The sequence below is a fragment of the Ornithorhynchus anatinus genome, chromosome 16, assembly GCF_004115215.2.
Source record: "Ornithorhynchus anatinus isolate Pmale09 chromosome 16, mOrnAna1.pri.v4, whole genome shotgun sequence".
NCBI classification, from domain to species: Eukaryota; Metazoa; Chordata; class Mammalia; order Monotremata; family Ornithorhynchidae; genus Ornithorhynchus; species Ornithorhynchus anatinus.
Genome location: NC_041743.1, coordinates 800256 through 815245, shown reverse-complemented (window position 1 = coordinate 815245; position 14990 = coordinate 800256). Strand labels below are relative to the sequence as shown.

The 14990-nt window shown below is 64.3% G+C and overlaps 1 protein-coding gene across 1 annotated transcript in view; it reads right to left on the bottom strand.

Annotated features, from left to right (window-relative positions):
• The window catches only part of LOC100083656 (phosphodiesterase 4D interacting protein), a 36736-nt gene extending 21948 nt beyond the window's left edge, over positions 1-14788 (bottom strand). The window contains 19 exon segments of the mRNA XM_029080627.2: positions 1526-1647; positions 2111-2223; positions 2475-2612; positions 3017-3133; positions 3695-3786; positions 3986-4067; positions 4226-4402; positions 5223-5411; positions 5701-5880; positions 6285-6422; positions 6534-6656; positions 7958-8116; positions 9015-9227; positions 9446-9538; positions 9724-9843; positions 10257-10397; positions 13560-14546; positions 14548-14589; positions 14591-14788. Coding sequence (XP_028936460.1) covers positions 1526-1647; positions 2111-2223; positions 2475-2612; positions 3017-3133; positions 3695-3786; positions 3986-4067; positions 4226-4402; positions 5223-5411; positions 5701-5880; positions 6285-6422; positions 6534-6656; positions 7958-8116; positions 9015-9227; positions 9446-9538; positions 9724-9843; positions 10257-10397; positions 13560-14546; positions 14548-14589; positions 14591-14701 — 3337 coding nt within the window. The 5' untranslated portion in view covers positions 14702-14788.
• Between the last annotated feature and the right edge of the window lie 202 nt (positions 14789-14990).

Genomic DNA, 14990 nt, shown 5'->3' with positions numbered 1-14990 from the left:
GAGCCGGGATCAGATCCCACGTCCTCCGACTCCCAAGCCCGGGCTCTTTCCACTAAGCCCCGCCGCGTCTCTAAGTGGCGGGCAGAGAGAGAACCGGCCGCGACCCTCGGCTCGGGCTGAGGGGTCTAGAGGTGCGGGGAGCAGGGAGGCGTCTGCCTTCACCTCTACAAGAAACAAGCAGCTGCTTTGCGGGGCTCCAGCCCCCATTCCCATCCCATGCTCCCCACGATCCCCGCCCCCCTAGGGAGGAGTGGGTTGAGAGGAGGGAAAACTCTCTAGCACGGCTCTCCCCGACCCCTATACACCCCTGAAAGCCCCCTCGTTCCCAGCGCTTAGTACAGTGCCTGACAGAGCTTAACAAATGGCATAATCATTATCTTCAGGCACAAGCCCTAAGGTTCCCGTCACCCCCTGCCCCCTACCCCGCTCAGAAAAGAAGAGCGGAGGCGGGCCCACCCCTTTCTGGGACCGTTCCCACCCCCGGCTGCCATCACGGGCCGGGGGCTAAAAATCCTTCGCCTGCCGCCCCCGCTCCCCCAGGAGCTGTGACGGGAATCTCGGGGTTCCTCAGTTTCCAATCTCGCCCCCGGTCTAGGGACTGCGGCAGGGCGTCCAACCGGAGCCACCGGCACGCTGCTGTCCCCCCACGGGGGGATCTCGGGGAAAGGAGCCGGACACCCGGTCTTGGGCAGGGGATGGGTCGGGACCTGGGGCCCGAGCCCCGCCCACCCCGGTCCAGCTCCGGGACGGAAAACGCTCAGACGGACCGTCGATCGGTCGGTTGGTCCTGAGCAGGAGCCGCCGGGGTCGCCGTCTTCCTTGGTGTGGGGCGCTCTGTCTGAACGCCCCATACCCCGTCCCTCTCCTGGCCTGCAAAGCGCCTGCTGAGATACTCAGATCTTAGACGGCCGGGGCTCAGGCCCCTTCCGGTTGGACGCGGCCACAGACCCGTGGACCGAATCTGGACCAAAGTCAGTGGCCCTGACAGGCGTTCAATACCCACCGTCTCCAGTCCCTCTCCCCGCACTACCGCATACCCGTCAAGGTCCCTGTTCGGCTCCATGGTCTGCTCCCTCAGACCGCCCCCCCGTCCCCACCCCGCCAGCCCTCCCCCCTGCCTCTTGAAAGTCACACACATGTACATATACACACACACGCATACACACACATGCATGCAGAGGGGGCGGGTGAGCGGACGGTCAGACGAGAGCGGGGCGGGATGGGAGGGTAAAACTTTATTTGACCCAGAGGGGTGGGCAGGGCTAAAGAAGGAGCGGGGCAGGGGTTACTAAAATGTACTAATTTCATTGTGCAAAGCCATTTCATCACCGTCAAGGAGGAGCCGGGGCCGTGCGGGGTGAGTCCGGGGCACCAGGCCTCCGCTTACCACGCTACGCCACCAATCCGCCCCCCGCCGCCGGACCCGGCCCGCCCTGTCTCCCGCGGTTAGTGCCAAGGCCGGAGCCGGGGGTCGCGACCGCCGGTCAGAAGGCATGCTCGGGGGGCGCCCGCGCCGGCTCCCCACCTCCGATGGTGGCCAGGGTCTCTAGCGCACACAGACGCTCCACGCTCCGCCCCAGCGCCTCCTCCAGCCGCCCCCGCAGCGCCTGCGCTCCGGCCAGCTCCGCCTGCAGGCTCCGCTCCAGCCTGCTCGGACACCGGCCGCGGGCAATGAGGTCGCGGGAGGGGGGGTGGGGCGAGGGGAGGGGAAGGCTGTCTGGGAGTCCCCATCACGCGGTTGGGTGAGACCCTGTCTGCTTCCTGCCCCAGCCGTCTGAATTTCTGGGCCTCGGGGGACCACCCGGGCGGGGTCGTGGGGAAAGGTGTCGACTAGGGAGGGAGGGAGAGCGTAGGGTACGTGTACATCCCTTTAAATAATATATTATAAATTACTTATTTATTCATTAATTCATAGTAATGAACGTCTCTCCTCTAGACTGCGAGGTCGTTATGGGTAGGGGACGTGTCTGTTAATTCCGTTGTGTACTCTTCCAAATGCTTAGTACAGTGCTCTGCACATAGTGAGCGCTCAATGAATTCGAGTGACTGGTCAGGGTAGGGCGGGGCCCTCTCCCTCGGGTCGACGCCGTTGTAAAGGAAGCACCCTCACCCATCGGGCTGAGCGTGGGCCCGCACTAGGCTGCCGTAGAGCTGCCGCTCGGCCTCCAGCGCTTCGTTCAGCCGTCTGCGTTCCTCCAGCAGCTCGTCCAGCGCCTGCAGCAGCTGCGGCCGAAGGGGGGCAGGGTGACGGCGTGGGAAGACCGAGACAGAGAGACAGGCAAAGACCGGGAAAGACAGAGACAGAGAGAAAGAGAAACAGAAAAAAACGAGAGAGAGAGCAACAGAGCAAAACAAATAAGTGCGGGTTGATACCGGGGGAGGGGAAGGAGGCCGGGTCCTCCACCACCTCTCCTCCCTTGCCCCAGAGCAGGGCACATCCGCCTCCCCGCTTCCCTCCTGCTTAACCTGTCTACCTGCTCTCTCTGGCGCCCAGGAGCCCCTGATTCCGGGGCCTGCGCCAAGGCCACCTTCTCCCGCAGCAGCAGCACTTCCTGGCTCAGGCGCTCCACCGCCGGCATCTCTTCCGGGTCCACCAGCTGCACCTGCAGGTCCTGCAGGCCGGAGCCCAGTGAGCCGGCGCCTGAGCCGTGCCCCCACAGCCTCAGTCTCCCCCCGGCCGTGTCCCCACAGTCCTGGGTCCCCCCGTCCGGACCCCTTCGTGTGCCTAACACTGGGGAGCCCGCTGGTCCCAGAGTGTCAGGGCCCCCCGGCAGGAAGGAGATGACCCGTTCCCCCTCCCTAGGGACTTGAGCCACTCTCACGGTGCACCGCACACCGGAGGGATGGGGACGGGGGCAGGGACAGAGAGAAAGCAAGAAGGGGGCTCTTGGGCAGGGGATCCAGGCCTGGGTGAATGGAACCGGCCAGACTTCTGGCAGGGTGGGACCGAACGGCGGGGGGTAGGGGCGAGCGGTGCGAGGGACAGGGACGAGCAGTGCCAGGGACAGGGGCAGACCTTGATGAAGTCCTCCTTGATCTGCACGCTCCTTGTCAATGTCTCCACGTCCGCAGCCTGGGCCTGGAGCGCAGCCTCCTGTTGGGCCACGACAGCCTGGAGCGTGGACAGCTCTCTCTGTGGAGCAGAGGCGGCCTGAGCGCGGGGCCCAGACCGTGCCGGGGCCCGTCCTCTCCGGCCCCGAGAGTCCGTCAGCCGGCAGTGACGCCGGCCCCTGGCTTCCGAACTCTGACCCGGCCCCCCGAGATCGGGTGCTAAAGACTCGGTCGGGAGGGGGGACCATCTTGTGAACCCGAGGAAAGGAGAGGCTGTCGGGACTGGGTCTCGTCCTCCCTGCGCAGGGGACTGCCGGTTCTTAGCAACTCTGTGACCTGGGTTCAGCGCCAACAGCTTCCCGAGTGATGCTAACATGCTGTCATGTTGGCTCCGGGGGCGGCTCTGGACAGCCCGGGGTGTGGGGGAGAGAGACCGTCCGATCCCCCTGGAGCTCCAAGCAAATCCGTTCCCCCAGAGGGCTGGGCCGCCCTACTGGTCCTGGCGGTACCAGCTGGGCAAGCCCTTCGAGGACAGGAACCTGTGCCTGGCTGCGGCTGTACATATCCTCCCCAAGCAGCTCTTAGTACGGTGCCTAGCCAGTGCCAGGAGATCTGGGAGCAGCCGGCCTCGCCCCACTCTTACCCGACTTTCTCTTTCTTTTCTTGCCAGGAGCCCCAGCTCTTCTCTGGCAGTAACCAGCTCCTTCTCCAGCTCTGAGGCTGTCTCTGCGGCTCCTGAAAAGGGATCGGGGACGGTGGCACTGGTGATGCCAAGTACCCTATTTCCCCTGCCTCAACCAGGGCCACGGCCTAGACACAACCTCTCCCCCAACACTCACCCAGCCCCCGATGAGCCCTGTGCCGTCGGCAGGCTCTGGAGCTGTCTCTCCCAGCCGGGGAGTCAGGGAAGAGTGGACTGAACCTGGGTCCTTACCTGGTTGGACTCTGGAAACGTTGCCGGGCTCCAAAGCAGTCCCGGCTCGGAAGCCACCGCTGGGGTCTCCTGGCGCCGGCACCTAGGCCCGGGGACCCGGGGATGTCAGGCACAACCCCTCTTGGCCTCCCACCCCCGTGACAGCCTAAAAGCGTTCCTGACCCCTTGCGGCTTGGCTCCCAAGTCTGCAGGGCTGCTCAGGAGACCCCAGTGCCCCGCCAGCACGCTCGGCCCACTTACTGTTCCTCCTGGGCTGGGCAGTTGGGTGTCCCCGAGATCGACGGGGGTGGCAACGGCGGCCTGGCTCTGAGCGGGCAAGTGGGCCAGTCCCTGCTCCTTCCTTCCCAGGTGCTGGCGCAGGGCCTGGACCTCCGCGCTCCGTTCCACCAGCGCCTGCACCATCCTCTTTGCCACGGCCTAGCAGACAGACGGACATTGAGCCTTACCGGATACGCCTGTCTCCGGTTGTGGCCCGGGGGCCACCGGCTGGGCTGTTAGCTCGGCCTGTCCCCTGGCCCCTGCAGACTTCGGGTAGAGGGGTAGCGGGGCTGACCCTTCCCGCTCAAGCAAGCCAGCTTTCAGCCTCTGGCCCCAACTCCAGTCAGGAGGTTGCGACTGGGGTGTCAGGCTGGGAGGAGTGGGATGTTCAGGTGGGAGCTATAGAACCCTGGGCCCCCGGGGTTCATCCCCCTCTCCACTCACCTCAGGATGCCCAGAAAACCTGCCCATACCCCAGAGGACAAGGGCCTAATGCCCTGAAATTGTCCGGGAGGAACGATGGGCCAGGCGGGCAGGGTGACAAAGCGTCTCGAGGAAGGAGAGTTGGTTTGGGCTCCGGGCCCTAGGGTGAGGGCTGGGGGCCGGGCAAGGGCTGGACCCAGCTGGGCAGAAGTTGCGATGGAATGGAGAGAGCTTAAGCCGCTGTCTTGGGAAGCGAGACCAGGAGGGAAGTTTCCCTCCAACCTGGACGGCGTCTGACGGCTAAAACAAAACCCTCCGTGTGGGAACGGTCAGCCCCTCTCCTGGCTCTTGCTTGCCCTAAGCGGAACCACATGGCTCTCCCCCAGGCAAGTGGGGCGGGTTCTTTGGTGAGAGGAGCAAAAGAAAACCGTGTAAAACTCTGGCTGCCCTTTGGTCCCCGGAAATGTCCAACTGAGATGGCCCCAATCCCCAGGATGGCCCCGGCCCCGGTCCCGGGCCCATGCTCAGCAGTGCCCTCGCCCGTACCGGATCCTACCTGGCTCTCCTGCTCCCGGGTGCTCGTGGCCTGAAGCAGGGCCTGGAGTTCGGCCCCGTGCTCCTCCGACTGCTTGGTGCGGTCGGCCAGCACGTCCTGCAGCAGCTTCTCCTTCCATTGCAGGCGCAGGCAGAGTTCCTCGGCTGGCAGACTGGCGCCTAGCTCATGGAGCAGCCTGGCACCCAGATCCTGGCAGAAGAGAGCACGGGGGTAAGCCGCGCGACCCTCTGGGCCTGTTCTGGGTTGCCCACCCCCCGAGGGAAGGGCCCGGGGCCTGGAGCCCATGTGCCCTATGTGGGAACCAGTCTGTCTGATCTGATTATTTTGTATCCTCCTTCAGTGCTTAGTGCAGTGCTTGGCACAGAGTAAGCACTTAACATGATGGTTAGTAGGTGGGAGCCAGGTCCCAGGAGGCAGTGAGGGACGGAGACGGGCAGGGAGGGAGCGGCCCAGGATCCGCCCGTGCCCAGGGACTCGCCTCCAGCTCTTGGTTGCGCTGGTGCAGGGACGTCTGGAGCTGCTGGACCAAGGCCGTCTGCTCCTCCCGCCAGCGGCCGAACGCGGCCTCCCCTTCGCTCCGGAGCCACTGCAGATTTTGGCAGCAGGTGGACAGCTGCTCCGCCTCCAGCCCCTTGGCCTGCAGGAGGCTCTCCAGACTCTGGGTCGGGATGCAAAGGCGGTCGGTAAGTGGATGGGGCAAATGGGGTTGGTGTCGGGGGGAGACACATGGAGCCCCCGTGCAGAAACCTAAAAAGGGGAGTTGGCTTCCCTGGCCTAGCCACACGACAACTTCAGGCTGGAGTCCCCCTCCCCACCCCAAACGCAGATGGGCAGCAGGTCACGTGTCTGAGCCTCCACGCAGATGGAGGAGGGTTTTAGGGGTGCGGATGATGGGGCCGTGGAAGAGTCTGGGAGCACATTTACACCCTGGCGGCTCCCGAAACCTGTGGGAGGGTGGAGGGGGACACGGGGATGGGTTGGGACCCTGATGCAGCTCTGCAGGGGTCAGAGGGACTGGGCTGGGTGTTTGCTTTTGGGTCCCAGACCCGGGCGGGGACCCACCTGCATGGTGGCTTCGTTGCTGGACAGGACACTGCACAGCCTTTCCACGTCTCGGTCTCGCTCCCGCAGTGCCAGCCGCAGCTGGCCCAGCTCCCGCTCCTTCTCTTCCACGGCAGTGAACTTCTCATCCACTGCCCGCTGTGGAGGATGGGTTGAGGGTGTTGGCCTCCCCGGGATGCGGCCACTGGGCCCGGCTCCCCGCGAGGGTGGTCCTCCCCCGCCCCCATAGCCGGATCTCCCCACGCCAACCTCCAGGGCCACATCACGGTCGAGGATTCGCTGCCGCAGCTTCTCAGTCAGCAGGTCCCGGGCCTCGGGGGCTCCCTCACCATTGCTCTGCTGCCGTTGCAGCTGCTGCAGCTCCCGGTACTCCTGCGGGACAGAGCGGGGACGACTCTGCCTTCACAGTGGGCCGCCACGGGTACCCAGGGCTCCGAAGGCCACCGGTCCACCTCAAGCTGCCTCCTTTATCCCGAATCAGTCAGGGAGCCCCAGCCCCCGCCCCAGTGTCGACGGAAGCCTGAGTCCGGTGGCAGGGTGGGAGTGTTGGGGAAGTTGCTCTCTTCTTACCGGGGGCTGGGACGATGGCCGGGGTACCGGAGTTCTGCGGCCCCTTCCCCACGTCTGAGAGGAGAGGCACGTTCTCTCCTGTTAAACGACAATCCCTGGCCCCTGATCTGGCCAGTCCGGGTCTCCTCGGTCTTAACGGGGGCCCGGGGTCCTGGGAGGGACTCTGCTGGTGCCTTCTGGACGCCCACCCTCGTGGTCAGGGATAGATCATCCCACACCTTTGACTCTCCCCCAGTGTCCCAGCACAGAACATCCCACACCTGAGTCCTTCAGTGACTCGGCCCGGACCGCTCTGATTCCGGCTGGGAGTCGGAAGATGAGGATTCTAGTCGCAGACCTTCTCGGGCTTGCTGCGTGACCTTGGGTAAATCCCTCAGCTGCTCTTGTGCCCATTTTCTCAAATGTAAAATGGGGATAAATTACCTGTCCTCCCTCCCTCTGAGGTGAGCCCCACGTGGGATGGGGTCTGTGCCCAGTTTGATAATCTCGCGTCTACCCCCGGGGCTCGGACCACAGCAAGACCTTTATAAAATAAAGCCCCCCGAGGGCAGGGACTGTGTTTGGCCCTGATATATCCTCGCAAGTGATCTGCGCACCTTAGGTACCCCCTAGATAGCACTGACTGATCTTGCTCTTGTCTATCTCGCCGCCGCCCTCTCGGTCACGTCCCGCCTCCGGCTCGGGATGCCTTTCCTCTTCATATCTGACAGATGACCACTCTCCCCCGGCTTCAAAGCCTTTTTGAAGGCACATTTCCAAGAGGCCTGACCCAACTAGGACCTCGTTTCCTCTTCTCCCACTCCCTTTCGTGTCACCCCCGCACTGCCATTTCCACTTTCTTCACCCCTGCGTCAGCCCCACGGCACTTAATGGACATAACCATCATTTATTTATTTAATGTCTATCTGCCCCTTCAGACTGTAAGCTTGTTGGGAATAGGGAATGTCGACCAACTCTGTTACATTGTACTGCCTCAAGAGTTTAGTACAGTGCTCTGCACACGGTAAGCGCTCAATAAATACAACCGATCGATTGGACTTGAGGGCTCAAAGCAGGAGTCCCACGGCCCCGGCTGGGCCCCCGCCGCGTCCTGCCGCTGTCACCTGCAGTAGCTGTTCCTTCTGCCTCAGGCTGAGCGTGAGGTGTTGAATGCTCTGATCCCGGGCCCGGATCTCACTGTCTTTCTCGCTCTCCAGTGCGCGCAGCTGCTGGGTCTTCTGCTGCAGCTCCCCCCGCAGCCGCTGCAGGATGCCGTGCAATTCCTGGGACACGGCACCGAAATCAGTCAGGACCCCGTACCTCTGGACCCAGCATCCACAGCACCCGGGCTCGGCGGCCTAACTTCTCAGGCAGAACACTGTCCCTCAGTGGGTGTCCGCACCCCCTGACGCGCAGACCGGGAGCGTGATACACTGCTGCGTCGGCACCCGGCCGGTGTCGCGGGCATTGGAACCCCACTCGGCCCTGGTGCGCCACCCAAGATCTCCCTTCTCAGGCCCTACGGGCCCCTTGGAGTGGAGGCGGGGCCCTCCAAGGCCTCGAGGGTGGTAGGCCACAGAGGACCCAGCCTCTGCCCCTGTTCTCCCCAGCCCAGTGAGCGGGCCCATTGCCATGGTGTATCCCTGGGAGGAAGGGGTCCTGGCCTGTCCCCCTCCTTCCTTCCTCCTCTTGTTCCCACCCACAGGGGAAGCTGGGAAAGACCAGGTTCTGGTCCCAGAAAAATCTACCCCAGCAGCTCCCGTTTCGAATCCAGGAGCAGATTAACCCCGAGGGTGTCCCAGCCTTGCCCACGGACCCGAGGATCAAGGGGACGAGGTTCCACGCCGGCCTGCGGCCACTGCTGTCCTCAAAGCAAGGGCAGGGGCAACACAGGTTTTTGGTCTCAGCCCTCAGCCCTTCCTCCTCCAGCAAGAGTCTCCCCAAGGACTCAGGCCAAATCCAATTACGACCTCTAACTCCTGCTCAGGGAAGGGGGGGAGGCTTGACGGATGACTGAGATGTGGGGGGGCGGAGGGGAGCAGCAGGAGAGGTTGAGGGCCCACGGCCAAGGACCCTCACCATACCAACTCCACCTCGCCGCCATCGGCGCCGCAGGAATAGCCTGTGGTGGTGGTGGTGGTAGAAGGTGCGGGGCAGGGGCCCAGGTTATTTATCATTTACCTGGTTGTGCCTCCGTGTGGCTTCCTGCTGCTGCTGCCCTTCCCTCGCCTCAGCTTCTGCCAGCTGCCCACGCCGTCCAGCTTCAGCCAGCTGGCGCTCTCCCCGCCGGGCTGCCCTCTGCAGGGTCTGCACCTCCAGCTGGCTGCACGCTAGCGCGTTCTGCAGCTCCAGCAGGGCCGCCTGCAGCTGCGCCGGGGTGGAGGCCTCCGTCACCTAGGGGGCGAGGCGAGGGGGAGAGAAGGAGGGCAGTCAGTGGGCCAGAAGGTGTTACTCTTGGGCAAGTTGCTTATCCTCTCATGGCCTCCTTTTCCTTATCTGGAATCTGGGGAGAACACCCCCTGCCTCTCCCTGCCTCCCAGGGATGAGGGCTCAGAGGGGAAGGCCCCCGGACCCCCAGGTTAGGCACAGGGTCGGCCACCCGCCCCGGATACCTGGAGCTGCCCAAGCTGGCTTCGGTCCAGCGGGCCTTGAAGCTTGGCCACGGCCTCATTCTGACCTTCGATCACATGGTGCAGCTCCTCCACCTGCAGCAAGGGATGATGCGGGGGGGAAAGGAGAGGGGTCTCTCAAACCCAGCCCTTGAACCGTTTCCTGCCCAGGGGGTCGCCCTGATGCCAAAGAGGGGTCGGCCTCCTGGACGGGCTGAGCGGAAGGGCTGCACGCTCTCTCTCTCCCTCCCTTCCCCACCAGGTCCCCTGCCTTCCAGCACCTCACTCTCCCGGCTCTTCAAGGCCTCCTCGAGGCTCTGGATCGTTCGATCTTGCCTCCGGGACACCTCCAGGACAGACTCCAGCTCCGAGCTCACGTCCCTCAGCTTCCGCTGCAAAACCTGTACTCGTGGAGCAAAACAGCGTGGGGATCGTACGGCGATCACGCGCCTCTGCCACGGGATCCACCTCCTCTGAGCCCTGGGTCACCCCGGTCGAGCTTCGGCTCCCACTGGCTCCCTACCCACGTTGGGGGGGGCTGCCATTCAGGGCCTTTCCAGGGTTGGGTGGGGTTTGGTTGTTGGAAAGGGGACCGGGGGCCAGGCCGGGGGGAGGGACCCCATCTGGAGGTGCAGAGAGTGGGTGGACCCTGGAGCCACTCCTGGAACATGAGGCTCTCTGGGGCTCCTCCACGAGCCCCGTCCCCCAGGCCTCCCTAGGCACCCCATGTCCCTGACCCCCAGGACTTCCCAGCATGGAGAAGGGCAGGAGGGGAACCATCTCCGGCATGGCGGGGGTGGGGGCAGGGCAGTACCTCATTAGTGGCCTCTGTCTGCTGGATTTTCTCCTCAAGCTCAGCCAAGAGTGGACCGGTTTCATCCTCCCCCGACGCGGGCACTGCGGTAACCGCGGACAGATTCAGGTCCTGGAGTAGGGGGTGCTCTTCGGCCGCGGGCTAAGAAGGAGCAAGACACACTGATAACGTAGCAGCGGGGAGGGGAGGATGGCCCCTGGACTCCTCAACTCCCTCCCGATTTGGGGGGTGGTCACCTAATGGGGGGCGGGGGAGACCGGCCGCACCGAGGTCAGCAGAGTCCGTTCAGACTAGATTTAGAGGATGGGGTGGGGGGAGTCTAACAGAGTGGGGGCGTCGCGGCAGGAGTGAGAACATCCCCACGGCTGCCGGCTCGAGGCCCCCACCCATATACACACCCCCACATGTACCCACACACTCACTGTGCTGAAGGCCAAGCTCTTCACTGTTAACTGTCCCCGGATTGACGAGGGACACTTGCATGAAATGCAAAGCTTTTGTTTCAGGAGAAGAATTCAATCATCGATAGGCCTTAAAGCAATATCTCCCTCCCTGGTCAGCTCCACGGTCTGTCCAGCCTGGGATTCCTGGATAAACTGGGGGCTGACTGCCCTCCCGGGCACCCACCTTCAGGGTTAGGACAGACTATTCAGCACCCTTGACCCTCCTCTCTCCATCTTCGACTCCTCTCCCAGCAACCCAGGACAGACGTATGTCACGCATATTCTGAGAACCCCATTCGTGCCCGAACCGGGACCAGGTGGAGGACAGACAGACCCCATCCATGATGGAAGGATCAGAGGCAGGGGATTGGAGCAGATGACCCCCGGAGGTTTTCAGCAGCACGAAGGGAGGAAAGAGGAAGGACTTGGCTCAAGACCACCAGGTGAGTTTTGTGGGGGTTCCGATTTCCTGGTTTCGAATTTCCCAGCCAGCCGGGCCCACCTCGCCCACCCTCCTCCTGCTCGCAGCAGCGCCCTGATCTCGTCCCCGCCATGCGCCTGCCAGGAGGAGTGCGAGGAGCTGGAGCCGGGTTGGAGCGGGAGCCTCCGCCCCTTGCCCTTTGATCCAGATTGAGGAGAGGGGGTTGGGCAGCCATTTTGTGCAGGGGCAGGACTCTCGCCTCTCCCGATCAGCCGGCTGACTCGTTCCCCAGAGACGTCCCATGGACAGTCCGTGGCTTTGGGAGCTCCACCTACCCGGGAACCCTAACGAGGAACTTAGGCTAGAGGCCTCAATTCCCTGGATCGCATCGGGGTGAGCTCGGGCTTGGGCTGTGCGGTGGAAAACATCAATGCAAGTCCTCGAGTTAGACCTCTCCCCTCATTTCTCGTATTCACCCGTGCTTCGGTGTCACCTACGCACTTGGGTCTGTACCTCTTAAGCGCTTTGATACCCACCCCCGGAGCACTTAAGTCCATCTCCTTACACCTTCCATTTTCTCTTTCTGTCGTTTATTTCAATGTCTGTCTCTAAAGAGTCAATTCCTTGTGGGCAGGGATCATGTCTACTGCCTCTACTGCACTCTCCAAACGCTCAGTATGCACTTTGCACACACAACATACCAGTGCTTGATTGGCCCTCGCTCCCAGTTCGCAGGAGGATCCGCACAGGCCCTGGAGGCTTAGCCTCGACTTCAGCCTGCGGCTCCAAGCCCCAATTCCTCCCGCACTGGATTCGGTGCGGGGCGGGGGAGAGAATGGGGGACACTGAGGCCCCAAGGGACCAATAGGAATGGGGAAGTCCTGGAGAAGCCTCCTTCCTCCCCTTTCTCCTCCGCTCCGGAAACCAGTCTCCCCCAGCACCAGCCTGCACGCGCTAAAGACCGTCGAACCACCAGAGAAAGGGAGTGTCACTCGGTTCAGCTGCCAGGCCAGGCTGGGGGTTGCCGGGCTCGGTGGCGATGGTAGCCAGAGAGCTCCGGTTCGGGCCACCACACTGTGTCACTGTCCACCGGCGCCTCTGGCTGCACCCCGTTAGGCCGGCCCCGCCCAGGGCAGCCGGCCCAGCCCCCACGCCACATGTCCGGCCAGCTGGCGCATCGCCAATGACGGCAGGCAAGAACAGACAGCGGCAGAGCCGGCAGCAGGAGTGGCATGGCCGGTCTTCCCTCCCTTTCGGCCACCTCCACCGGCCGCCCAACTAGCCAGCCCAGAGGAGCGGCAGGCCACCTGCAACGGGGATGGAGAAATTCGCTGGCGTTGGGCAGGCCGAGTTAGTCAGAGGGGAAGACGCAGCACCGACGGCCTGTTTCCAGAGACCCCAGCCAGTTCTCTGCCCTTCGAATCACTCCCACCCCCACCCGGGGCCCTTCCCGACTGGGAGGAGCCACGCGTTTAACCGATACCGTGGCTCCGGCCGGCTTTCTAAGCTCCCCTCGAGATGCAGCCGGCCATCTGTCTGCAAGCGACACGGGCTGATGCGAGGAATGAGACTTAATGGCCAGAGAGGCTCAGGGGAGTTGGTGCCACCGGTTAAAAAAACGCAGTCCCCTCCACCACGGCTTTTCAGATGACAGTAGCAGTACTGACATCTTCCCTCAGGACTGGAGATCCTCAGCCCTTTCTGGACAGGGCCCACAGGGTCACGGACATCCCGAAGGAGGCGTCGGCACGGAACAGTACCTCCTCTGTGGAAGGAGAGGGCTGAGAGCTGCAGAGGAGCAGTTGAGCCGTAAGGAGGGTGGGGCGGAGGCTCTGCGGTTGCTATAGACACAAAGAAGCATGTCTGGGCCCCTAGTCCAGATGGAGAACCACACCAAATCAGATCAATGACGTGCTGGGGAAGAGCCGGTGGCTCAGCCGGCACTCATTTCTGTGGAAGGCCGTATCTGGGGGCAGCCTGGTGCCCTCTAAGGCCCCGTGTCTCCCCAGTTCACTCGGAGGCCCTCCTGTGCCTCAGCTACTGGCGGGCCAGAAGGGAAGGCACCCGTCCGGGAAAAGAGGAAGCTCCACGCCTCCCGCCCCAGGGTGGCGGGGAAAAGGGAAGGGTTGGAGAGACAAGGGGTGGGGCGGCCAAGAGAAGAGGCCAATGACTTCCCTCTGGGAAGGATCTGATGGGAATGCCCAGCTCGCTGTCCTATGATCCTCCGCGGGAAAATGGGCCAGGGGGCAGGCAGCCGCAAAACGGAGGAGGAAATGAAAGCAAGGACAAGTGCAGATAGTCGGGCCCTAGGGTTCCCCGTCCCCGGCTTCGCGATACTGTCAGCGGGGCAGCCGGGAGTCCCCACCCAGAGCTCCCCGTGGCGCCCGCGAGAGCCGGAGGGCCGCTGGGCCCCAGCGGCTGCTCCTGGCCTCCAGATACCTGGATGTGGAGGGGCAAGTACTCCTCCCACAGCTCCTCCCACAGCTCCAGCAGGTCAGACAGGTCGAGGGGGAAGCCCAGGCTGGGCCTCGACGGGGACTTGCCGGCCGCCCGGGCCGCGAAGCCAGGGCTCGCTCCGTCCGGCTCCGGCTGGCCGGCCGCGGTGCCCGGGGGGCTGATTTTCACGGGGATGGGGAGTTTGCTCCCGCGGGGGCTGTGCACCGGCTTGTAGCCGCAACTCCGGATCAGGCTGAGGGCCAGGTCCAGCCGGTGGCCGCACGCGGGCTGGGCCCCCGGCCCCTCCGGCCCCACCATCCCCTCCGGCCCGCAGTCCCACTTGGGAAACTCCGGCCCGCCGCGGTCAGCTTCCCCGTCCTTGTGTCGCGGAGGGCTGGCCCCCGCGGGGTCTTCCAAGGACTCCAGGGAGGAGCCCGGGGTCCCCTCCTCCATGCTCTCCCCGTCCCCGGGGCCCTGGGCACTCGGCCAGTCCGCGGGCCCCGCCTCGGCTGGTTCCTCGGTGCAGGTGCTGGCCGACCAGCGGGAAGAGGCCCCGCAGGAGACGCTGCGGGCCACCTTGCGGGGCACCTTGCAGATGGCTTCGTAGTCGGAGTCGGCCACACGGAGGACGGCACAGCCGCGGCAGCGCCTGGGCCGCGTCCCGGAGCCCTCGGCGGCCGCCTGGCAGCCGTGCGGCTCCGGGAGCTGATCCTCGTGCTCGGCCCAGCACTCGTACCCAGAATAGGCAAAGTCTTCCCTCAACAGGGCCGCGTAGCGGGCGTCGGGCAGGCCGGAGATGTCCACCGTCCCGCCGGCCCCCCGGGCCTCCGGCTCCTCGTTATTCCTGCGGTACAGGCCGGCGATGCAGGCCTTGAGGCGGTCCTTCTCCAGCAGGAGCTTCTGCACGCGCTCGATGGACAGGGCCTCGACGCCGGGCGCATGACCGTGGTCGAAGCGGTAGACGCGGTCCAGCATGAACGCGCATTTTGCCGCAGGCGAACTCGGCCCGGCCGTCGCGGCTCAGCTCGCGGCCCCAGCACGTGGGACAGCAGCACCTGCAGGTTCAGCTTGGAGGCCGTGTGGAAGATCCAGCGTCGCTGGTTCCCGCACAGCTCCCGGGCACAGATTCGGCAGCACTCCTTCATCCCGATGCGACGGTGCCGCCGGGGGGCGGGCGGGATCCCACTCCGGGCTGCCCCGGCTCCTCCGCCGGCCGCTCGCCGGTGAGGCTCCCTGACGCCCCCTCGCCCTTCCGGCACCCGCTCCCCGGCCCGGCGCCTCGGCGTCCTCTCCGCGGCCCGGTGCTTCCGTCCTCACCCTCCGGCCGGCACCGCGACGCCCGCTCTCCGGTCCGGTACCGGCGCCTCAACGTCCCCTCTGCGCTCACCACCGCTACGTCCGCTTTTCCGACGGTCGCCGGCACTTCGACGTTCA